The sequence below is a fragment of the Nymphaea colorata genome, chromosome 10 (genome assembly GCF_008831285.2).
Source record: "Nymphaea colorata isolate Beijing-Zhang1983 chromosome 10, ASM883128v2, whole genome shotgun sequence".
In the NCBI taxonomy this organism is placed as follows: Eukaryota; Viridiplantae; Streptophyta; class Magnoliopsida; order Nymphaeales; family Nymphaeaceae; genus Nymphaea; species Nymphaea colorata.
The window spans coordinates 22,655,490-22,682,485 of NC_045147.1; the positions used below are offsets into that span (position 1 = coordinate 22,655,490).

A 26,996-nucleotide genomic window follows, 5' to 3' on the forward strand; every position below is an offset into this window, starting at 1 on the left:
TCTGTAACGAGTAAAAGAGAAATAAGCCGCCACCGAAAACTTGCCGCTGGGTTCTTGCTGTTCAGCACTCAGAATTCTAAGATATTCTTGCGTTTGGAAGTCAGCGAGCCTCGCAAGGACCTGTTAGGAGACGAGAATGGTGAGATTCATAGCCTAGGGCCGGGGCCTCCAGCTCGCCGATACCCGTGTCGCCGGGAGAAAAATATAAGGGTGGATAATATATCGGCCAACACGTCAAGTTTACGAGTCAACAACCCAGCAAATTTAAACCTTGGCCTATTAGTTTCATGGGTTGGCCAAAGTCCAGTTCTAGAATCTGCTCATGGGAGTAATTAAGCCGGGCAACTTGCTGCTCAACACACGCAGACACATAGAACAGGAAAAAAGAAACATGTTTGAACTTTAAAAATAAGTCATAAACATATATAATATAATATAATATATAAAAGCACGCAAAAACAATCGGAACTAACGTTTTCTCATCATACAAAATTTCCAGCATCTGGCGTTGACCCGGCCAAAGAATTGATAATCAGCCTTTTATCTTACCTGCTGTATCATAACTGAAATCAGGACCCTTCACGTGCTATATCTGATCAAAGCTTCTCTCGACTACACCTCCAACACTAAAGCCAGTGGCTGAAACTGACATCTTCCACTCTTGAAGCTCTACATTAATGAAAGAACCAGGCCGCCTCAAATTCATCTCTACAAGACTACAACGCAACCACTAGTGACCTGCCGCTACTGCCAAAGAACCTAAAACCTACAGTTCGCTACCCAAATTCTGAAACAGCTTCGAAGAAAATAATTGGGCTCTTCAGATCCACACAATTCAATCAGTGTTACTCAAATGAACATGGATCATGTCAACGCCATCAACACCACCTCCTCATGCTTCAAAGCCATTAGTATGCTCGCTTCCTTGTTACAGGTTTCTTTGTTTCCTTCTTTGCAACAAATGTCACAGATGCAGTAGAGGCACTATTTACTGCCCAATTTAAAATGTCTCTCAACCTTCAACAAGGAAATAGCCAATCAATTAATCGATCAAGTTGTTCAAAAAAGAAACAAGGTGCTTAGAAAACCTGCTACCTTGGCATGCTGATGAAGAGAGCAATAATGCAAACTCCGATAATAAGTGGGAAAACAGGCGCTGGAGTTGGTTCCTGTACAACATAACTATGGCGTCAATATTCAGTACCAGTGGAGTGAGAAGTCAACTAAATCTAGCTCACCAGTTTGTGATGCAACTCCAACACTTTATACTTGAGTGGACCAACATGAATCTGGGGTTGCATTGTCAGGTCAACCTCTAAGATCTCTGATTCAAACTTGCGAGTACTTGATGAATGACCGAAAATAAGTTGCACAAAATGCTTGCTTTTAGGCAAGCCCCGCACTTGAAAATAGTGAGAGAGAGGCAAAGGTAGTGCCGCAACTGCCTTGGAGGGATTGTCTTCAGATCTAATTTGCACAGTGATATGAGGCTGCAAGTCGATAAGATCTATTCCCTCAACATGACCACTCAAGATGGTTGTTTCAGGCTCTTCAAAGACGACAAAGTCCACACCTTTTATATCCTCCGATCCAACCTTGAAGGGGAAAAATGTTGAGAGTACATAAGCATTGGACAAAACATATAGTAAGCTAACATTGTTGCAGAGGCAGTAATGGCGAATGATTATGTTTGAAATATAGTGATGACAAAAGTAAAAGTATAAATCACAGCTCCTGATGGTTTGACAAAAGGAAACTAGACATGAAAGAGAATACCAAGCACAAAGAACATCATAGCCCACAGACAAGTAACACCCTGTGATGGCCATATGCAATATTTTAAAAGGAGCGCACCTCAATTGTGACAGAATCAGGAGATGCACGTTCAATCCTGGTCCCTGAATCTTCCTTGGAGACTACTTTTAGGAAGTACGTGGTATTAGGGATAAGACCCCTCAGGCGGAAGTGCCCAAACGAATCTGTTGTTGACTCCTCATAGTAACCTTTAGAAGGGGATCTAGCTTCAACAAGAATACCCTCCTTTGGCTGCCCAGACAAAAGCGAAACGGTGCCTGTAGCACTGCACAAATGACATAAAGACAAGTGTCGAGATTAAGACTTAAAAAAACACTCTCCACTACTTAGAATCATCATACCATAACGTCATGCATGAGCTAAGGTATTAAACAGCAGTATGCTTTACCCACCGTGTTTCTCTAGTAAGGGTACATGAAATCTGATAGCAATCAACAGTAATTTCAGAAGAGAAATACTGTTAACATTTCTAACTGAGGCAAGCTATTCAATGTGCGACAATAAGTGTCTTCAAAACAGATTTGGCAGAAGGAAGAGAACTAATCTCCCATGATGCACCTGACAAAAAAAAAAAACTCTAACCTAGGTAGTAAAAAGTGCGGCCACTGGCCAGTGACTAGGTGGAATTAATTGGCCAAAGAAGATACTGAATAACAATTGAAATGGCCACATAATTAAGAATTATTAAAACAATCTTTCTGAACAATAAAAATTATTATAAAAGCAAAAAAAAAAGAAGCCAACATGACCCCACCCCCCCCCCACACAAAAAAAAAAAAAAACCCAACCCCAATGTCTGGACGCTCTAGGATACCGAGGTGATCGTAGGCACCAATCTTGCAGAAAGGGCACCAACACCCTAGTCAATGCAAGTCAACGTTTGGGATTGAAATAGATGGAATAAATTCCAAGAGAAGACATTCCTCAATCCCCAGAACTTCAAGAGGAAATCTTTCTAAAACATTTCACAGTATGGCATTTAGAATGCCTCGCAACTCAGAAGAGAGAGGAAGTACGGTTCTCACCTACTAGCAGGAAAACAAGGAAAAAGGAATAGGCAAATACATGCATACCCCAACTTCCTAATACCAGGTAACGGAAACTTTGATAGCACCGTCAAGTGATGAAGAGGAATCCTGCTTTCCAGACTTCTACCCTATTCAAGTACGCTCTAAACAAAAATGTATTAAATCCAGTTTTGGTATTCATTTGGCAGAAATTTTGCAAAATTACACTTAGCGCCAAGCTATGTCACCAGAGTGCGGCAACCCTGGTGACGCACCCGCGTCGACGCGACGCGGGTGCTGGTGCGACCCAGATTCGCACTCAACCCGCACCCTATTGATTTCATTTTTTTTAGTTTTTTTTATCAAATTTGATATTATTAATATATTATATTAATAAATTAATAATAATAATAAATATCTTAGCCGCACTGTAATTTTTTGAGATGTATCGCACCGGCACCGGCACCGGCACCCGGCATTCTGGTGACATAGGCGCCAAGAAACACCACGCTTACTGGGAAAGAGCAATCGATATGAAATTCACGTGCATGAGTGAAAAAAAAACAGGACGTCCAGAGTGCAATGCCAAGGATGCTTCATAGAATCATAGTGACACCTCCAGTTTTCAAACAACTTACTACTTCTAAATTAAATAGATCAAAAAAATAAAAAAGAATTTTCAATCATAATAATTAAAAATCTATGTTATATAGTATTGTGATACCTCATACCTGCTATATGTATACATTAGTATGGTTATGTTACGTACTTATACCATATAGTCATATGTATTGTTAATTTGTCATACCTGTTACAAACTAATATGTATATATAATATAGTATATACTATTAATTATTATGTTAAATTATATTGTAATACAATTTGATATTCCTGTTATATGTATATACTGTTAAGTGTTATGTACAGTCTGTTATACCTGTTACATAGTATATTGCATCAACCTATGATATGTGTATATTGTTAGCTTGTTATATATTATGTAGTATTGCTATACCTGTTATATATGTGTGTTAGTATGGTATTGTGATACCTGTTATATGTATACATTAGTACGGTTATGAACTTGTATGTATTATTACTGTTGTGTACTTATATATGTACTATTATGTCCTGTTATTTTTTTATTATATTATATCTTTCTTTAAGTACAGATGGATTAAAGCCTTCTTGTGGATTTACATTCCTTCTTCTAACGATTAGAATTTTTTTTTTTATTTCTTCTGTTAGATTACATTTAATGAATAATGTTAAACTTCTTCTATTGATTTTGCATATTCAATGAAGTCAACAATTATTTTTGATTGTTTAAGTTGATCATGCTTGTTATATTACTACTCTCCGCATTTCAAATATTAGTAATAGCTAATCAAAATAACTTGACATATTAACATAACTAAAAAATAAAAAAAATGGTCACCTTTTTTGCCTAGCCTCGCCTAGGCGCTAGGCGCTGCCTGCCTGTCTGGGCACCTTGACAACGTAGCTAAAAATAGAAGACTCTCATTTAAATTTTAAACAATCTAGAATGTTATCAGTATAAAAATAAGCCTTGTCTATAACCATGACCAAATACCAACTGAGAATCTTGTCAAGGTAACCAGAAACCATAAAAGTAATAGTAAACAGATGGATTAAAGCCTTCTTGTAGATTTACATTCCTTCTTCTAACGATTAGAATTAGTTTTTTTTATTTCTTCTATTAGATTACATTTAATGAATAATGTTAAACTTCTTCTATTGATTTTGCATATTCAATGAAGTCAACAATTATTTTTTATTGTTTAAGTTGATCATGCTTGTTATATTACTACTCTCCGCATTTCAAATATTAGTAATAGCTAATCAAAATAACTTGACATATTAACATAACTAAAAAATAAAAAAAATGGTCACCTTTTTTGCCTAGGCTTGCCTAGGCACTAGGCGCTGCCTGCCTGTCTGGGCACCTTGACAACGTAGCTAAAAATAGAAGACTCCCATTTAAATTTTAAACAATCTAGAATGTTATCAGTATAAAAATAAGCTTTGTCTATAACCATGACCAAATACCAACTGAGAATCTTGTCAAGGTAACCAGAAACCATAAAAGTAATAGCTGCAGATCTCATTCATGTAGCAGTGCATGTTGTGATTCATTAAAATATAAACATAAAAACTCTAATCAGACAGTTAAAAGTGACAAATTACACATCTTAGATGAGCTAACCAACAAGGGACCACATCACCAACCTGTATGCAACACGGGTAGCATGAAAAATAACCTCCTTGAACTCACCCGAACCAAGATCTATTGCCTGTGCTGCAGGTGAAAATGAATATTCCTGCCAGAGAAGGGTTGCAGAACAAAGTGAATATGATGGGAAAAGATGTCATGTCATGAAACAAATAGCAAGCATAGATTGTAGTAAAACGATAAATTTGACCAAGAAGAGTGAATTCATATGTGAACCACTATGCTCAATAAAACAGCTTTAAGTTCAAACTCTCAATTATGGTTTCATGTAGCCTCCCATATTAGCCCCTTTTTCTTTCTAACCATAAAGAGAACTACCTACCAACATATTTGGATATCATGGACTAGGTGATATACAAAGTAATTGTTTACTATGTCCAGTTCTGGTTGTCCCTTGGTGTAACAACCCCACGCACCAATTCCCTTATCCACCACAGAAATCTCTGCACTGGTCTGGCCTTTGGGCAAATGACACAGGATTCCAGATTAATGTTTAACATAGATCCTGTGAGAAAGGAACTTCAATTTTTTATTGATGATGAATTAAGAAAACTGAAAAAGTAATCTAACCTAAATCACATGGATACAGGTGCGGCGATACGGGTACAGACAGATTTTTTGAAAAATGTGGGTAGGGGATACAATAGCATTTTCATTGAGAGGTTTTAAAAACTTCCAAGTTTTTCTAACATTTATTTACAATTTTGAAAACTTAAGTTTTCCTTTGTATATAAGCCCTGGGTTAGAGAAATTTTATAAAGAAACAAAAAGGGGGCAAGTGTTTCGACCCAAACCCTTGCTCACTCTCTGGAAAAGGCACGTCTCTCTCTCTCTCATCTGAATTCTTTTACAACGTACACACCAATTTTTTTTTCATTAAAATGCTTTACATTGTGGGAAATGTGTCGGGATGTGTCCCCATACCCATTTTGGTGTACCCATATTACTTAGAATCTAACATGCACAACATCAAATTGTGCATCAATAACAAAATTCATTTTGCTTGTTTCGCAGTCCTGAAATTCTAGACAACTGATAAGCACAACATACTACCGTAAGAAATTAATGGAAACCAACAAGAAAATAATAACCTATTTTTGCTAAGAAAAGCAAGATAAGGGAATTAACAAGCATATCAAAAGAACTAATTTTTCTGTGAGGTGTGATGGGATAATCATAAAGGCTCTCACTCATCTGTTTATACATACATACATATATATATATATATATATATATATATATATATATATATATATATATATATATATATTTGCTTTAATGTGCAACAAAATCGTAATTTTCTCATTTTTTACTAATTCGTGCATGTGATTTTATAAGGTCGACTTAATAGATATTAGCTTTTAATTCATTAGAGTTTGTCATGCATCAATATCTTCTTGGTAATCCAAAATAAATGGGGAAACTGAATTAACTTTTTTAGGTTCAGAAAAGACTTTTTGTCCAAAAAAACACAAACAACAGCTGTACTCATCAAGATCATAACACAAGTTAAAACAACCTGGATTGCACACACGAGTTCAAGCAAGGAGAAACCCAACAATGCACACCATATTGCAGTACTTGCAATAATGGATGTGGCCAGACCAACCATACAATATGGCCATGACTTAGCTAGCAACACTGTTATAAACTTATAATGAACACGATGTCATATGGTCGCATAAACCAATTGTCACGGTAAACCAACTGAAATGACTAAATTATAATATCAATCGATCTCATAAATATGAAAATGGGGGTCAATGGAAGTTAGGTGAATTATTGATGAACAGATGTATCGTCAAGGCAAAATTTCAGATGAATGTAGATGTACTCCATGTGAAGAAAAAAAAGCTACTAACAATATACCACAGCTTAGACCTAGTATCATTTTCACATGTAACAAAGATAGCCTCTTCAGTGAAAACAAGCAAATGTTTGCAAAGCAATAAAGAGCTAGAATTTTATTTGGAAATCAATCCTGATCTCACCTTCAACAGTGGACGCAGATAGAAACTTCCAGGAAATAGATCCTCAAAGGAGAATATTCCACCAGCATTAGTAACTGAATTGTTCCTATAACCATCCTCTCCACTTAATGATAAAAGAACAGGGGGAAAGTGCACTGCAAGTTCTTCTCCAGAGTATATCTTCACATTTATTCGACTAAGCTTCTGGCAGGCAAATGAATAATGCCCCACCGGTTTCAAGTGATAGCCAGGCTGCAAAATAGGAAACATTGCAAATTGAAAATATCAAAATAGTAGAGAAATAATTTAAGAATGAAAAGGTAGACTATAAAAGATGTGAAATGCCTCAACTCTCAAGTGCACGATGCAGGTGCGGATGCTGCATTTTCTAAAAAACCTGGGTGATGGTATATATATATATATATATATATATATATATATAGTCACAAAAAATGCGTTTAAAAAAAAACCAAAAACAAAGTAGCAATTTAAAATAAAAAATTCAAAAAAACGTTAAAATGAAAAAAAACGAAAAAATGTGTTTTTTGTTTTTTTGTGTTTTTTCCATTTCTTTCATTTTATTTATTTTTTTCACGTTTTTAATGCCAAACTGTTTCTTTTCATTTTCTAACTTTAATTTGTTGCAAATCTACTTGTTTTTTGATGCCCGTGTGATTAGTTTTTCACATAATTTATTTTTCCCTCATTTCAGTTTTTTAAATTTTTTTAAAATTTACGATATTTTTTCCTTTTTTTCAAGCTCGCCGTATGATACCCAAAAAAAATATCGTCATTTAAAAGGCGAGAAAGATTTTTGTGACTATATATATATATATATATATATAATGGTCTACAAACAATAAAACTAGCAATAAAATTCTCCACAAGTAATAAATAAAAATAGCAACTAATGATTAATAAACTATGACTTTATCAATGGTTCCATGGAAAAGAAAGCAATTTGTTCATTGTGCACCTAAGAAGCACCCAAGCTGCAACCGACACGACTCGGGCATGGCAACCTTTTTTAAGAGTTGGCGACTTAAGTCTTAAAAAATTATCAATAGATCACCCTATTTTTAAGTTTACATTTATGGAAAAACCCAAGAAAGTTTCAAATATTTATCAACTTCAACATGCGTACAAACATAAATGAAGCCATAGTTTCTCAAAGCATTCAATTAACACAATAAGCAATCGTGATCACAAGGGATAAGGGCTTTTAAGCAAGCATTTTTCTTTCTTGGAAGGAAAAAAAAAATTACAGCATATCATCTTTGATCACTTAAGCGCCAAGCTTTCCATCTCCTAAGAAAGGTTGATTTAGGAGAGGTTGATGATGATGATTATTTATAACCATTCCTTGGAAGAAAAACTTTTATATCAGAGAACTTAGTATGTAACATACAGCTTCTTGGCATCAGAAATAGTTTATGCGTTATAGTTTTAGCCCCTAAAATTTCTTGAACCCTACTGTGATTCTGTGTAAGTATTGCTAAGACATTATATCAGAATTTAAAATTGATAATACATATAAAACGTACATGACTTAGTTTCACTCGTGTTTTGAACCAGACGGAAAATGGATGTCCGATGGTTACGAAATTTGCAGTCAAACTAAGAGACTAAACTAGCAGTGAGACCGGAGTATTATGATCATTGATTAGTGGCAAACGTGTAATTATCAGCCATGACCATGGGTAGTTTAGTAATTGACTATTCGAGATTAAATTGTAATAACCATAATTAAGTTTAGCTAATGACAGTTTAAGAACTTTAAACACCTAATTAATGATGAATTAGAGATCTTAAGCTAGGATAAGCACTACGAAATTGAAAATAATCATTTAAAACTAGTTAACTATGCCAACCTCCTCATAATATAAAATAATATTTTTCACCTCCTCTTACCAGATAATTAATTTTCACAACCTCCTTAAGACTAAGACTAAGACTAAGACTTGAGAGCCGTGGTCTCCGACATATGTATAGAGTAATGTTTTTCATTATAAGTGTTTTTCATTAGAAACATTAACTGCTAGGACAGATCGTGCCGTGTGGTAATTACGCAAGCAAGTTATTTGTATGCAAAAGATAGATCGGGCCTACACCAATTATGTAGGTGTGTGATTGTTTTGCTTCCGCCAGGTCATGGTGACCCTACCAAAAAAAAACAAAAAAAATCCATTTCCTTTTCATGTTTAGTTGTGTATGACATTGGAGTGTTACATAGTACCTCCCAAATAGGGTGGTCCTTTATTCAGAAAAAGTAAACGGTGCCCATGCTGCAATGTCAAATTAGTGGAGAAAGCTGTGTCGCATAGGTGCAACCGGGCAAGGTGTTTTTCTGGAATTTTTCAAAAAAATATGGTATGGATGCAGCGAGGATGTAATACATATATAAGCAATGCCTAATCAGTGGAAAAAGCACGTGTGCATGTGGCATTTTTCAAAAAGTACAGGTGTGAATGCAATAATATATATAGTTTTTCTCTTATGCTGCAATAAGTGATTCAGTACCCAAAGCAATCACAAACAGAGTTTTCTCACACCACATAGAATTGAAACAGAGCACAAACCTTGAATGCCTCAACAGTGTAAGAAGTATCACCATATAATGGTCCCCCAGAGAAAGAGCCATCTGATCCTGTTTTTGTTTCAAGAACTAGATCACCCTTTTGTAGTTGAGCATTTTGGCTTTCACCAAGTGAAACTACTTTTATGTCAACACCAGAAATAGCTGGGGAAACGGATCCTTCAATATAAATCCCTAATCGGCCATCAAATGGTGCAACAGGAGCTTGGCAACCATCAGTGACAACACCCACCTGACCAAATCACAGTAGAGATTGCTAATTGTCAGGTCCAAGAAAACAATGTAAAACTGTAAAACTCCATGTCTGTTTACAATGCACACACCTGTTGTGTTCTTGGGTAAAAAAGAAATTTCCTTTCTTGGATGCCGCTGCAAATATGATAAGTAAACAGAATAAATCTTAATCATGGGAAGAAAAGAGACTCTAAAATTGCAACAGCAAGTTACAGAAAAGAATACAAATCCCTCCACCATGTCAACCATAATCTCTTCACATAGAGACATGCATGTCCAGACACAGGCAAATGTGCAAAAAGAAGAAAAGCCACCACTCCATGCAATCCATAAAAGCAATAGTGGAGATATTCACGTCCAAAGCTACCATTTCTTTGGTGGAACCACTCCCATCGTCACACCTTATCTCATGCTTCAGGTGACACTTCAAGGAATTCTCGTTTTCAATGTTCCCCACCATTATAGTTAGAAATTTCTTACCCAAGCATCTCAACCCTAGTAGTGCCTAAATCACCTCCCATGAAACTTTTTCTCTTTCAACTTAAACATTATTAATATTGAAAAGTCACGTTCCTCCTCAATTCTCATGAATGCCAGCTCACATACACATCGACTGTTTGGTATTCTCCCATTTTAATAAAAGATTGATGACATATATATCTGTTTGTCAATTCTTTTACACGATGCAGGAAAACATATGCACAAGTTTAAAATCAACAGGTAGAATTAGAATGAAGCATTTACACCACTAAATTCTACCAAGTAATTAACAGCAGCTGGTTCATATCACATATCTCTATCTAGTCCAAGACAACTTTAGGTAAAAAAAAGACAACTCATACTGGCTCAATGGTGCCAAAAGAAAAAACAGGAACTTATCGGCCATAAATTTCTCATTCAGTTTTAGCAAGCTTTTGTTTTAGAGGAGAACATGAATTACCCTGAGTCACGTGGAACAAATACAAGCTCATCACCATAATTTGCCCATACAGAGTATTCATATAGGAGGGAGTCCTTAGAACCATTTTCATCAGGCATAAGATTCACACGAATGGTGTCCAAAACTTGATTATTCCTGTCATACACATCTATCATGATACGTTCAGCTAACTTTTTTGAATCATGAACTGATTTGGCATCAAACTGGATAGCTCCCTTCACCAGATATTTTTGTCCCGAAATAACTATTTGCTGAAAAAAACATAATTTACAATTGCTGTAAGCTGAATAGAAATAGTAAATAAAAAATTTAAAGATTGCTAGACAAAAGAATTAGAATAAATAAGAGAGCTGGATAGAAGACAAACAGTTGGAATTGATGTATCAAACTTCAACGTTGAATTTCCAAAGGAAATGCATGAGTCACCAAGATGCAGCTCATGCAAACCATGAGACTGTATACAGATCCGCTGTGGGCCTTTCTGCAGTTTCCAAAGCAGGGGAGCAAGAAAACAGAAACAAATGAAAAGAGAAATATCAGCTTGTAACATGCACAAAATTTACTCTAAAAGTGGAAAACGAATGTACAAGGCTTCTTACAAGTAAATACCTTGATTAACAAACTTATTGGTGGTTCCTCAGGTGAAAGGATATGTGCGTCAACATCATGAGTGGATATTATATCAATCCAGAAACCCTTCTGGACAAAGACCACCCCCTTCTTATCTTCAGTACCCACATCTACTTCAATGGTGTCGTGCTCCCAACACCAATTGTCCTCACCATTTGATGATGGATGTGAAGAATTGTGTTTCACCTAGAAAAGTTGAAGCAAGGATCAACGTTAAAATCCAATAAATCTGTAATCAGATCAGCACCATAGTGCCAACATCATTCTCAGCAATTTCTCGGGAAGACTTTTCTCCAAGATTTCTTCTAAATATTTTTTTTCTCAGGAAAACCTAAAAATTTTATGGAACTATTTATTTTCAAATGCCTGTAGTAAAAGAAAGTAAAAGAAATATAAACAAGGAATGTTTCTCAAAAAAAGGACAAATTTGTGATATTGCTGTTATAGTTTTTCTTAGCAACTCTATTATGAGATTTTCCCAATATCAACAGATGGAACTATTTCATAAAAAAAAAAAAAAGATACTTAGAGAATACCATGACATTGATGGCCATAATCAGACCAAGTCTAACATAACAGTTGTTACTTATTGTGAGTTGATTAGCAACCGTTCATAGTACCACCATCCTATTGTGATCAGCAAACGTTCAGATAGCACCACCAACCAGAATATTAACTAACAGAGTATAGAATCAAATAGTTCTACTAGCTTATCCACCATTCTTCCCTTTTTTCTTGAAGGAGAAAAAGGGGTCAAGATCGAAGAAGTGAGATGAAGAAAGAACTCATGCCCAGTGAGTGGCCCACTCAGGCAGTCAGAATGCCGTGTCCACGCCCTTTGCCCATCAAAGGCTGAGTTGCTTGAGCGTCAAGAACCCAAACTACCAAAATTTTAATATTATTCAATTAAATACCTCAACAAATTCACCTAGGACAAAATTTAAGAAATAAACTTTTGGAAAAGCCAAAAAGCCGATTGGCAAAGCAACAAGCCCACAGAAAGCCTGACAAAAAGAAACCAAAATACAAAGACAAGCCTCTTTTACTCCAACATAATAGATCAGGATAGGGTATCAGCGTAGAGGAGTCAAAAGAACAACAGGAACGAGATAAGCAACTCAAGCAGAAACAGCATACCTGAAGACGATATTTTCCAGGTAAGACATTTGGGAATACAAATTCACTACTCCCATCACCCAAAACTACAGTTCTCATTTCTTTTGAAAGTAAGCTTGTCAGTGAAACAAAAACTGATTTGCTGCATTGCTCTTTACATATGACGGCTCCAAGAATGTTGACTTGTGCCTATATTGCCAACCAAAACATTCAAGAAGAGGTTATGTCAACTAAAATAAAACAACAAATGATGAAATGCAACAACATAAGTGAAATTCTTGGCCAAAAAAAAGCCTGTATCAGTTAATCACAACAACTATATATATATAACGACACCCCAAAAATGCAGAACTAAGCAAGCAATCTAATCAATAAATGAATAAGAAAATGCTAAAATGGAACCATCTGACATAAAAATATGTAACTGACCTGAGAAAACTCTATATGAAGCACAGGACTCTTGACAATAATATCAATATAAGCCGGCAGGAATTGAAGGTTAGGAGCATCTTCAACTGTTGCAGCAATAGCAGACAATCGATATTCACCTGGTGGGACCTATTCTTACAAAATTGTAGCTTAAGTCATACAGCAAGTTATGCCTCATGAAGGAAGAATAATTTTATAAAGGAAAGCAAAAATAGAAACACAACCCATAATATCAGCATGTGCAGCAAAATGCATGTAATTAAAGAGGTACTGGAATATACACAAGAAAAATATTTGGAGAACCTTTCTCAAGGAAATATGTGAGGAGAAGGATGACAGGAATCATAATAATTTTTTATTTTTATGCACATTTCTCATCCAAAGTCAACACTTTGATTTTACCAATTGAAAATATACATAAGAAACATAATTGGAGAACCTTTCAAGGAAATTTGTGAAGCAAACAATGACAGAGATCATGATAATTCTTGATCTTTTATGCACATTTCTCATACAAAGTCTGACACTTTGGTTTTACCTATTAGAGTTTGAACACTTACCTCATATGAGAGAGAGAGGAAAGGGGGAGTCTGGGGGAAGGGGGGGTCTGGGGAACGCATTCCACATACAGTAGAAAACAAAATGTTGGAATGTATGTATCCCAATCTACATATATATATCTATATGTATGTATATTACATATATTAGTCATCTAATATATATTTTATATATATGTATATATATATATATATATATATATATATATATATATATAAGATATAAGATATATATGTATATATATATATATAAATATATAGTATATTTTGAGTACTTAGGACACTTATGTAATTTTTACTTTCTTTATGTTATTTTTCTCTTGCTGTATTTTCTGTTTTTCCCCTTTTATCCCCCTCTTTTTTCTCTTTTATCTAGAGGGAGACTAGTCTCAACGGCTAGATTTCTAGCCGTTGGGACTGCCTCCTCCATCTCCTTTTGTTTAGGAATGGCTTTTTAGCCACCTTTTGTATTATTTGTTGAGATCAATATATGCTTTATTCTCCTCTTGTTTGAGGTCCTACTTTGTTAAGTTGGTGGAAGCTTCAAGGGTGAATTTCTTGAAGCATTTGTCTTGTTTGGGCCTGATTTACATAGTATCAGAGCCTCATTTTGGCTCTTCGTCTTGTTGTTTTTCAAAGATTGAAGATTCAGCCCGTACTTTTCCTTAGAGCTGTGAAGCACTCCAAGTGTTCAACATATTGTTGGCCGTGATTTGAAGCAAGAAGGTGTTGTTTTTCTCTTTTTGCTGGTTCTTGGCAATTACTTCTTGAGGCTTCAAAAGTGATCATCGTTACGGGATTGTGCACATCTTATCAAGCTTCTGTGGCAGCTAAAGTTGTGGCTGTTTTTCTAGTGGTATCTTCCTTACGTGGCAGCAAGCTTCTTCATATATTTGGAGCTGCCTTCTTGCTGTTTGTTGGTGGCTGATTTCGTGGATTTTTCACCAATGTTGAGAGCTGTTTTGGCACTATCCTTGTGGCTACCTCAACTTCATCTATACAAGGTACACATCATGGATGAGAGAACTTTTTCTACTCCTCTCCCTAAACTTGCTTCATCAAATTATGTTTCATGGGCAAAAACTATGGAACATTTCATTATAAGTAAAGGTTTATGGGGACTTGTTGATGGGTCTAAAAGTGAACCACAATTAGTCCTAACCAAAACCATAGATGGAAAAGCCCATGAACTAGATGAAGTTGAAAAGGATAAGGTTGTAAATGAATATGAGAAAAAATGGAAAGAATGGAAGATAGGACACCACAAAATAATTACATGGATTATTGCTCGTGTAGATACTACAACCATTGGTCAAATAGCAAAGCATAATTTTGCTCATGAAGCTTAGGAATTCCTCAAAAAAACTCACACTATGAAGGATGTGGCCTAAATGTGCAATATTCAAATGAAGATTGCAAGTCCCCAACAAGGGGATAAGTCTACTAAGGAATATGTTGGGGAAATGGAACAATTATGAGATGAACTTGCCTTATTCGAACCTGAATGGTATGATCCAAGAGACATTGGAGTAAGAGAAAAAAAAATTATAAATTCATTCTTGGCCTTAGATCGGAATATGATGGAGTCAAAACTTCCTTGCTTCATAGACATAAAGTGTCATCTGTGAATGAGGCCATAGCGGAGCTTCAAATGGAAGAGAATAGACTCAATTTTTCTAAAGAAAAGAATGAAAGCGTTCTTGCTACCTCAAAACCCGGTGCTCATATGAGAACTTATAGACCTCCACACTTCAACCGAACACATGAAGGAGCAAAAATAAGAATTATTTGTTATCATTGCCAAGAAGGACATACAAAACCCAAATGTCCAAAACTAAGAACTTATGACAAGAGAAGTAATATGGCGGCTCCCATCCAAGAAGAAAGGAAAGAAGCAAGCACCTTTTAACTCGATCAACTCATAAGTTTTCTTCAACCTAAACTTATTGAAACCCTTCAACCTTTGCTTAAGGGAGAAAGCACACATTCAACATTGGGGGCTACCATAGCATCTACTTCTTCAAGTAAGTATTATTGGATTATTGATTCGGGTGCATCTTTTCATATGACTCCTTGTCGATCCCTTCTCACTGAATGCACCAAAAATAATTCATATCCATTTGTGAAAACGGCTTATGGAACTTCTTTTGAAATTGATTTTGTTGGAAATCTTGATCAAACTTTTGAAACCAAAGTTTTAAAAGTACCTCAAGTAAGATGTATTCCTAAATTAAACTTAAATTTGTTGTCTGTTTCTCAAATAGTTGACCTTGGTTTTGATATAATTTTCTCACAATATAATTGCTTGATACAGGACCGCCTATCCAAGAGCATATTCTGTCATCTACTGTCGCAAGAACACACATTGCATCTGCAATCATCTAGACTCAACATCAAACTTATAAGGAGCTAACCAATGAATGTTGCCTCTGCAGAATATTCGCCCTCAAAAAGTTTTCCTTGCATGCGTAGTTTGACGCTGATGATGGATAAGTGAAGATTAGGCACGCAAACCATTACTAGCTTCAAGCATTGATGATCATGACAAAAGGTATCCAAGTGAAAATGCAAAACAAGAGACTTTTTCTGAAACAGATGACAAGCTAAAGGAAAGTCTTAGCAAAAATTATTTTCAAGGACATGCAATCGAAAGTACCATGAAACAGAAGCGTCCATTTTCATCTATGTGTTTCACTTGAGGCTTTGCATTCTCCGGACCATGCGTCAAAGCCACCTGGAACTCAATTATGCAGCTCAAGCAGGTATTAGCATTGACATATTTAAAACAGATACTATGCCTTACAACAAATAATATCATCAAATAGAAGACCATAATCACCTTTGCCTTGTAATTATTATTAATCAACTTAATGGTGCCACAAACATCAAAATGTGTGGCTTCAACATCGGGAACAGATGCCATGTTTGGAAGCACCTATAAAGAAGTAACGACAGATTTTTTCAGTAAACAGGAACCCTGCCACAAAGATAGAAACTACTACCAACATGTATGCATGTTCAGAGGTATGAATATTACCAATAGATTATCTAAACTTTTGAATTTGTAATGTTCTTTCTCTGCACTGATAGTATAGTGCCTAGACGTGACCTGAGAGAAAAGACAAACTAATGTGCATAAGCATAATCTTTTCCACGCTTGGGAAAGAAACCAATATAGCATAACATCTCAATTAGCAAACACTTGAATAAAAGAGATGGCCTGGCAAATCAATACTAACAGTACGAGATACAAACTAGTGATGCTTATAGAGCTAGAAGGAAGAGAGAGAGGGGGAAAAGATAGCGAAACAACTAGGCAGGCACTAGACTCCAACCTGATCCAATTTGTATCTCCCCAAATTGTCTGTCAAAGACCTCTCTTGACCATCCAAACTGATTTTAACATCTTCAACTCCAACTCCATTTCCATCCAGAACACGGCCACCAACAGAAAACCCAGTAACCTAGAGGAACCACATAATCCTCAGATCAGACAACAGTACTACGGAATCAACAATCAATGAGAAGCACTCAATGATGTGAGGAATATTGGTTATAGAACATGAAAAGAAAGAAAAGGAAAAATTTACTAATAAGTAATAAGTGAAGATCAAAGTAGATAACACTAACAATAGAGCTATGCAAAATCCATCTGTCACAGAAGAGAGTAATAATAAAATGAAAGTGTGGATATACAAATCCAAGTACACATAAGCACAGTCACGACCTCGAACTGGTGCAGAACTTTTAAGGTAATTATGCTCAACTGAAATGCATTAAAAGACATACACAGGCGGGCGAAAATAGTTTACCTGGAACTTCTGCAAAATTGTGAGGTGACTATGCTCAACAGAAACCATCATAGATGGGGGGGAGACATCGAAAACTGTGTTCTCCCCCTTGTAGAAGGGCAAAAGTTCATAGGTTCCTGAAGGCAAATAATGGCAGTCAATTAGCTATGTGGCACATGATACCAAATGCATCAAAAATTGGCATGTAACACAATGTTGTATCGCCATTAAAAAAAAACAGTTACCATATGAAGAGGTACTACCAGATATAATCACATTTCACCTATTTCAGTAATTGCTTTTACCTGGATAGCATTAAAACCAAAAGCATATGATATAAAATTAGATGTTCAGCTTCTATTTATTCAGCATTTTGCATGACATGCACAAGCACATCAACTTAGTTAGTTGTACGCTTATAGGCTTATAGCCACACTTCCAGAAGCTGGTTCATAAAACCCCACACAAATGCATCCAAACCTATCCTTCTGTTGATGCAGATGTTCTGGGAACTTTAATTAACAGTTTTGTTTGTCTAATCTAATTCATCAATTAAATGCACCACATGGATACAAACACAAGTAGTTAGATCCAAAAAAGCCAAACAATATGAATGAAACAATCAACAGCACAACCATGAAGAAAGTAAACAAATTTATTTGAGCTGTTAGTGTAAACCAAATGAAAACAATTGAAAGAAAGATATGGAGACAAACATATGGACAAAAAATAAAATACCCCCAAAAAAATATACAGATGAGTTAATTCAACAGCACATCCAGAAAGCAAAGCAAACATAATTATTTGATTGGAAAGAATACCCAAATGCCTAGAAATCCAGAACAGTGACCAGAAATTTTGAGCAACCTCAAGCAAAATTAAACTATAAGATACTGCACTTCTTTCTTTTTCCATTTCCAGAGAAAGAGAGGAAATGAATATTGCATCAAAATCGACAAACATAATTCATGTGCAAGAGGAAGTTCATACATGTATAAAGTATCCATAAAGCAAGAGGAAATGAACATTGCATTATTAGCCCACCTGCTAATCATGTTTGAGATGGATTAATTGTGAAAGAACACAAGGACAAAAAAAAAATATTGGTGTAAAATTTAAATAAACATATAAATAATGGATACCACAAGGCACTGAGCTGAAGCTGAATCTTCCATCTGAATCAGATACAGCATGGCAAAGGGCCTTCTTTTGCCATGGAGCATCACCAGAACCTTGAGGACAGTTCAACTCCAACACATCGTTAGAGTATAGATACAAATGCACCCCCAAAATTGGATTTCCCTGTATTCAGAAAGAGAAATCACTTTAGAAGAGACGTTAGATGCACTTTTATGTTTTAAAGTGGGGCTCAAAATCTGTATCTACACTACATCAAGAATAACTCTAGAGAAATAAAAGCCAAATGAAGAATGCACTATGAATACAGCAAAGAGGAGCTGGATAATGGTTGTGAATTGTGATGCTATGGAACAAGTCAATAAACTAAAATTTTAAAACTCTTAATTGCTCTGTGCCACCTGGCAAGTTTGATCAATCAAAAGTTCCAGTAATGACACAATAAAAAAGTGTCACTTGACCACCTAATAAACGTTTTATCAGGAACCAATGTATAAATAGGCTGAAGAAGAGTCATTAGAAGTACCAGGATTGTGTTTCATGCAACCGTAATATGGAATAACTCATAGCAATTTTAAATGAAAGGCAGAAGTGGCTTCAATAAGCCAATAGTAATTAGACCCATGGTAATATTAACTTGGTAGGACTGGTCCATGTTTTTTGAAGTTGTGCATAAACAAGTTATATATGCTACTAATTATTTTGCTTTTTAGCAGTACAAAATCAGAAATCCTATATATAGCTTATTTGAATCAGACACACTTATACCCCTACATGAAAGTACATATGAGTGCAAACTCACTAAGGTCAATACATCATTAATCAATGATAAGCTGATGGAGGACTGAACGTCAAAAATCCGAATGATTAATATCATTAGTGTAGAAACACGAAAAATAAGAAAAAGAATACGATGAACACGATGTAACGTGGAACAACCCCAACAAGAGAGAAAAAACCACAGATGAGGAGGAACTGGTGCCCACTAGCAACCAGACAACCAGACTCTCTCTCTCTTAAGATTTCATTTTCCCCAAAAAATTAGGGTTACCCAGATACAAGTAGAGTCTCAACAGGCCTAAACAGGAGCACACACTGGACCGGGTCCAGACCCAGACCCGTACATTAAAACATGTCAACAATTAGTTTAATCCAACAAAGAAAACCCAATTAAGATAAATCGGATGTGCATTCATTGCATAAATCCTTGAAAAAAATAGTTACTATAGGAGAAATAGTTACTATAAGAGGAAAACCTGAGAAACAACAAAGCCATTTATATCATATCCACGAACAAAAAAGATATCGTCTATCACACCATTCCCAAAGCCCAACTCCACCTGCAACATCAGAAGCTTATCAGAAAAAATAGATATGGTACTTAATTTTATCAAGAAAATAGATATTCACCTGTGAGGAACCTCTCACTTCAATATTTAAATCAGGATGTGAAGCACGCAATTTGTATTTTCCTGAACCAGAGCTGAAAACAGTCATACTTGAAGCCTTTTAAACTGAAGAAGCAGGATTTGAGTATAAAAGAATGACAGTAACCAATTACAGTTAAAGAGAATATGTTCCAGTCAGCAGTCAACCACAATACAGAATTAAGAACATCAATCTACCCAAAGGAAATCAAACTGACACTACCAACTCCTCGACTGTTGGAGAATGGAGTACCCATAAACTCAACTATTGAACAGAAATAAGATGAATCAATCAGGATCAACTAATAGTTACATAATATGGGAAAAAGTACAGAAATGCAACAATGTTCAGAAACCTGAACACAATTTTGTGATTTGTGCAAGAAGCTGGTCATCAGACTTAATGTCCCAGACAGATGAAAAATGGCAATCATCTGAGACCAACATCATGCTCAAACAACAGACTTAATAAAGAGAAACTTTGTGAGACTGCACTCTACAATTTACTTTGATTTTACACATTAACTAGCCTCAGCATGGAATACGAAGTACATTCATTGCAACCAATTCATAACATGACAGAAAAGATGGTGACACACATTTAACAAGTCTCCATATGTCACTTGAAACTGATTTACAAGTTAACTAGATTCAATAGATGGAAAAACATAAGCAGTGGATTAAGTAATGCATATTATGACAAGTTTCCTCTTGATTGCTATAACCTCTAAGTCACGTACTTATTTATAAACAAAAGATAACATGAAACTTCATGAACACAGGTACAGCATTCACAAGAAAATCAAAAAACATATTTATAAGTGTAGGCGAAAAGATAGAAATGAAGCACAATTGCCTGGAACTATGTTTTTGAAGTCATAAGCTCCTGTTGATGATGTCAGTGCAGAAGATACAATGTCATCTGCAACTGACAGAAGCTCAACCTTGACATTGGAAGGACCCCCATTTCTTACGTGGCAACTTTCTCCACCAACAGCTCCATGTACTCTTCCAGACAACGTAAACCTATAATATTGTCCCAGTAAGACATTGTCATCAATCTGAACAAAAGGTAAGGCCCTTTTGAAGTAGACAAAACTGACCCTGTGAACTGAAAGTTGATGTCTGCATTTGCATTGCAACCATTATGGTCAATAACAACAGGAACCTGCCACAGACATCATATTAAAAAGAAGGTTAACTACAAACAGAATGTTATAAATGCACTCACACCACAAATATTAAAACAAACCCGACTATTAAGAGACTTTGATAAATATGCAGATCGCTAGAGATAATCACAAAACAAGTGAAAACGGCCCGGTAATCAGGAATATATCAAAAGATGACATCTTAAAGCAAATCCAATAACTATCAAGTATCAAACCCTTAACTTTGTTACATGAGCAATTAGACATTGCTTACAGAGAACAATACACAAGACTCGCAGATGCCAAAAGTCAATTCAGACTTAGATTTTGATTTTACTAAACTACTAGCATAGCATGAGCATCACCAACAACACCACTAATAACCCATCGCTGAATGTGACAACTGACAAGAGTTATATTAATAAAGACACCTTTGCTTGTATCATTCTGGAAAGGAGGATGCAATACAAACGTCATCACTCATTTAGACAATTGACTTATTGACCAACTATCCAATGAATAAGTTCTACCGCATCAAGTTCTTTAGCCGAATAAAGATGCAACCAGAAGTAACAAGGTATACTAAATTAGAACAAATTTCAAGTTTCACCAATGAATAAAATCACACATCCTTACTTAACACCAGCTGTTATAAAGAGTTATAAATGGTGGAGAAAGTAAACCACATTCATTCACGTAGGAAGGGATCACTCCAAGCTGATTTGCATGAAAGCACTTACTTGTGCATGCAAAAGAAACTACAACTTGAAAATCGGAACAACCATAATTTGCATTATCCACTTATACAATGTGTGCCAGCCTAAGAAAAAAATCTCAGTTTAATGTCATCCTGATATAAGTTTCCTTTGATCATGGTTTTTCTTTTACTGCAATGCCAAAGCATTCAAACAACCAACTACGTATGTCATATGGGTGTGGGCATGAGTACAGCAGTGAAGGTACAGGCCACCATTTGTGAGAATTATGGGTATGGGAAAAAACAGGGGGTGTGTGTGTGTGTGATGTATATATGTATATAGACACACACACACACACACACATATTATATAATATAATAATCCACAAAAAACAGGAGGAAAACACAGAAACTAGATGCGAAAGAAACAACACAGAAAGAGAAAAATCAAAATTAGAGCAAAAAATAAGCATGAAAACATAAATTTTTAAGCTTTACATGTACCTGTGTCATTGTGCCCATGTACCAACTCGGGTACTTGGGCCTTTCACAAGTACCTGTGTGACATAGCCATCTATAAAATCAACGGTAGAAAAGATGCTTCCATCATCTTATACACTTACATATGGATGTGATTAACAACCTAACTTAAACATAGAATAGATTGAAAAATGACTGGTTGACATCAGCCTTGCCCAACAACTCCCATATTTTCTAGTAATAAATGGAACACAGGCTCCGGTATGACTCCTGTTTTATCAGAATCAGCAATCTCAGCTCCTTAATCTGCCCAGAGCTGAATCTGTATGCACTGGTCAACACAGCACAGAGGTTCCTTCATCCTCCTCATAAATGTTCTTCATCTTCACACAATCCCACACCTCTTTTCTTCTTTCTCCTAGCAGCTAACTACAATCTTTTAAGCTCAATTATTGAGGGTAATGTGGGAAGTTCGAGATCAAATCCTTATTGCGCTGCTCCACTATATCCTAGTTCCTGCAGTAACATCTTTAACATTCCATTGGCTTCAGATGAGATAACAAGCTTTTGCTGAAAGTGTCTTCAGGTCCTACAGTTGCTTTAAGCTAGTTCTAAGGGTGGGAAGGGTGTGTGTGTGTGTGTGTGTGTGTTTTAGGGGGATGGGCGGTGTGGGGATGAGGAAAAACTTTCCAGAAGACACACAATCCAAACCTTTCCAATTATAGCAAATCAGTCTATACAGGACTACTTCAACCAGCAATTACAACCTCAGGTCCTTGGCATATATATACTGCCAAATAGTCTACGTGGAAGTTTGATCCACATCAAGAGAATCCTTTACCATATTTGCACGTTTTCACTGAAAGTTCAGGGACATACGTAACTAGAAAAAGAAACAGGGATTTAGTTGCCAAAAGACCAAAACTAATGCTTTGTCAGTTGCAGAAGAATGCAAGCTTCCATGTAGTCATGAACTTAATTTAAACATGATAATATTGGCAGCCAGAGTTCGCATGTCACATTTACCAGAAGTATGAAATTTAGGAAAGAAACTGAAGGAGTTAATAAAAGACAACAAGTAAATAGAGAACATAATTTTAAAGGCAAGCATGGGACCAGAAAGCAGCAACTTACATGATCTGGCTCCCATGACCATCCATGAGGTCCCTTAATTTGGACAACAAAAGAACCCTAAAGTTACAACACAAGATACACAATGTTAGTAAGTACAAAGGACATCGGCAACATAGTGAACATGCATAATGTTAGTAAGAGAATAGATCCTTTCTGCCTAAGGCTTTAAGCTACCACAGCATTTATTCCTTTGTCTCTTACATGAATTGGTACCTCATTATATGTGAAAATGTAAGCACGTACGTGTGCATACATCTCTATGAAAGCACCTGACATCTTGATACCGCATATGTTAGAGGGTCTTAGTTAAATATTGCACAAATACATGGAATATACTTTGTGCACATTCAGGTAATTCCCCCAAAAGACCATACTAGATGATAAATGCCCATAAACTAATATTCTTAATTACCTTATGGAATAGAAAACCATAAGGACTGAATTCTAAAGTTCCAAACATAGATAAGAGAACATAGACCAAGTACCTTAAGGTTGTTTTCTTTCTAGAAACAAGCCAAACACAAAAAGTCTTTCTACGGTATCAAAAAGGCGTTGGAGTTCTAAGTTAGTAATTCATGAGAACATTTTACATTTTTGCACAAAAATTTGAGAAACTGAACAACTAAGACAATCGCTAAAAGCTGATATTCAGCAGAAACAGCCAATTCAGTCCACCTTACCACCAAAATATCTGTGTCACATGGATGTGGTTATGAATGTGGGTGCATCTATGACAATATGGGTTAAAACACAGCAGGATATATATACAGGTTCTCTTCATCAGGCATTATGAAGGAGGGGAAACCCAGGTCTAGGAGGCCATCTATTCATGCAATCTCTCTCTTGCAAGTTATCTGCCCTCATTGGTGGCTCACCCCTTGCCCTCTGGTGGCTTAACTCACTACCATCAGGTTCTTCTTGCTGGTAGTCTCTCTCTCTCTCTCTGGTAAACTGTACATGGTAAGGGTGTTATTCTTTTTCCCTTTCTTAAGTTGAATGTTTTGGATTGGATCTGACCAAATCTGCTCTAACATACCCAATCCCCCAGGCATAACTGTGTCAAAAAAAGCCATTCCAACACGGATACTCCAGGGCAATTCCCATACCCCATGTTGCTTAGCAAAATATACAAAACAACCTTTCACTTTGTAATAATTCACCTGCCTTCTTATCTATTTACTATAATGAAGAGTAAAACTCTAAAGTTCCCGAACCATATTCATTATCAGATGTTACATATCAAAGTGGCATTTTATATATTAAATGTCCTAAAACCTAAATGAACATGAAAGTTGCACAAAGGTCCAACAGATACTATCGCAACCAGAAGCTATTGATTTATCAAAGAGTGAGCAGCATTAAAAAGTAATTACCAATAAGTTTTTGAAGCAGAAAACAGATATAAACTGCAGAGGCTTGAGTTTTACATGACAGAAAAAGATGTTATGACAAAATTCAGCAGCTTGATTCAGGAAACGCTTGGAAACATTAAATGCAGAACACACATTTACAGAAACAGTGAACCAAACCGGTAGAAACATCAGTTAGGAGTGGAACAGCACCACAGTTTAATTTACTATAATACTTCCAGCAAAAAACTTACAGAACTTCTAGGCAACCAGAAACATAAGAAAGCTAGTGAATCTTTGTCTGATACCTTATCATAAACTGGAATGAAATAATAACCATTTGGAGCACACTGAGTGCTTTCTTTCACTAGCCCATCAACTGTTCGGAGCTCAACCTGCATTTTCGTTTTATGTGTAAAACATACAATGCAGAATGTTGAATTAGATAACTTGGAAAATTCAAGAGGAGTATTGAAGAATATACAAGCCGGAAAAAAATCATGAAGGTTGACTAAAACGAAATTTAAAATGCAAATCATAACATGGTATTTACTATTTATCCAACATTTGCATGCATGGATGTGACTGATGAAAGAACACTTCGTCTGCAATTCGTGTATGCACATGATCGATGAAAGAACACTTCGTCTGCAATTCGTGTATGCACATGATCGTGCATGCATGCGCACCCCTGATGAACATAAAAGCTCTTCCAAATGATCTTCACCTCACAATACTGCTGATCTTGAAGTCATAGGGTTTTAGCCTTTTAGGTATAAATTGCATAAAACACTAAGCAATATGCTCTATAACATAGCAAAGTTACTCCAACTGAATCACAGTGCATCTCACCAGTAGTACATGGTTCAATTCTACAGCACACAGTGCATCAAGATGCACAATGAACTGTCATAAGTGTGACTTTTTCATCTAAACTATCATTAAAATATTGCATCATCTGGGCAGTCACTCCAAAGTTGTTATTTCCGTAGTAGCAGACTCACAATACATAACAGTGTTTCCATGATTCCATCCTTTAATGCTAATTATTTTACTCATTTAATGTTCATAAAATGAAGCAGAAAAATGAAAGTAGAGGTGAAATTCAAACAGATTCCCTCATGCTGTACTGCAAGAAGTGTCTGAAAGCAAGAAAAACTCTACTTCAGGATAGTATAGAGAGCACTGTCATGGCCAACACATGACAGATGTGGATGATGAGGAAACTTTATTGAAGCTACATAAGGGTAATCGATTGATAATGGCATGTCAATGGTGAACACATGACAGGTGGGAATGATGAGGCAACTTTATCGAAACACAGCATGACATTGACTGTATAGTGTTCCATGTCCATGACAAATGTGGATGATGGATAAAATGGTCCCCATAATGTTGTATCTTCAGATGGATATCTGGTTTTCATATGTCCTCTTCAATAAACTCATGAGAAAACTCGACGATACATGATTCTTTTTCCTATCAAGCTTGGCTTTTAGCAGCAAACACGTAAAAGAAACATGGATAGCTATTCCGAGCAAGCAAACACCCAATGCACCGTCAGAGCTTAAAGGTCTCTAGATACTAGATTACCTACACGGCAATATCGGTTATCGTAGATTTTGGTAGCAATGTTAACTAGTCGATCGTCTCGAAGGAAAAAACGAGACGGTATCTAAACTCTTTTCCATCGGATCGCAAAAAATGCTTCCAACGGGTAATTTTTAACCACAACAACGAGTCCGAGTAAGATAAATCATACCGTAATATGAGAGTAATCCAATTTCGACTGAGATTGCTTTCTGGATTTAAGCAGTGCCGCACTCGCCTGCAGAAGATAGGAAACGTGGTGATATGAAAATTAACACCAACAAGATTCAGACACAAGCATGTAATAGCACCTAAAAAAAAAAAAGTCAAAGATGAAACCATTCGGTCAACAAGAACGATATCAATGCAAACACGCCGGAAACCACTAACGTAGAAGGAGGCAAAGCAAAAAAAGCACCCTACGAAGACAGACCGAAATCCTTCGAGAAAACACCACAGATCGCCATGGGTCGCGACAACGTAAAGAAAATTAGGGATCTAGATCACTCGAGACGACGAGGAGAAAACTCACCTCGACGAACCCTCCGCATCCATTAATCGAGTCCGCAGAAGACGAAGTTGCAGAAACGATCAAGATCAAGAAGATGATGGCCCTCCGAATCCCCATTTCGGACGCGCTCGCTGCGTACCGAACGCGCGTGGCGTCCGTGTTCAAGACCACTGTCAGTGA

General features: G+C 36.2%; 1 protein-coding gene across 1 annotated transcript; it reads right to left on the reverse strand.

The window, feature by feature from the left end:
• Nucleotides 1-373: 373 nt before the first annotated feature.
• On the reverse strand, nucleotides 374-26,991 carry LOC116262346 (uncharacterized). Its single transcript, XM_031641631.2, has 27 exons — nucleotides 26,838-26,991; nucleotides 26,478-26,543; nucleotides 25,024-25,110; nucleotides 23,367-23,423; nucleotides 21,008-21,072; nucleotides 20,761-20,930; nucleotides 19,888-19,949; nucleotides 19,734-19,817; nucleotides 18,483-18,642; nucleotides 17,362-17,477; nucleotides 16,885-17,013; nucleotides 16,587-16,658; nucleotides 16,389-16,484; nucleotides 16,206-16,283; nucleotides 12,993-13,121; nucleotides 12,585-12,752; nucleotides 11,427-11,633; nucleotides 11,185-11,298; nucleotides 10,818-11,068; nucleotides 9,967-10,012; nucleotides 9,627-9,875; nucleotides 7,069-7,299; nucleotides 5,074-5,165; nucleotides 1,855-2,080; nucleotides 1,239-1,595; nucleotides 1,096-1,169; nucleotides 374-1,017 (listed from the first exon to the last, which is right to left on the reverse strand). Exons 1-27 carry the CDS (start codon nucleotides 26,931-26,933, stop codon nucleotides 909-911), a joined length of 3,591 nt encoding a protein of 1,196 aa, XP_031497491.1. The 5' UTR covers nucleotides 26,934-26,991; the 3' UTR covers nucleotides 374-908.
• Between the last annotated feature and the right edge of the window lie 5 nt (nucleotides 26,992-26,996).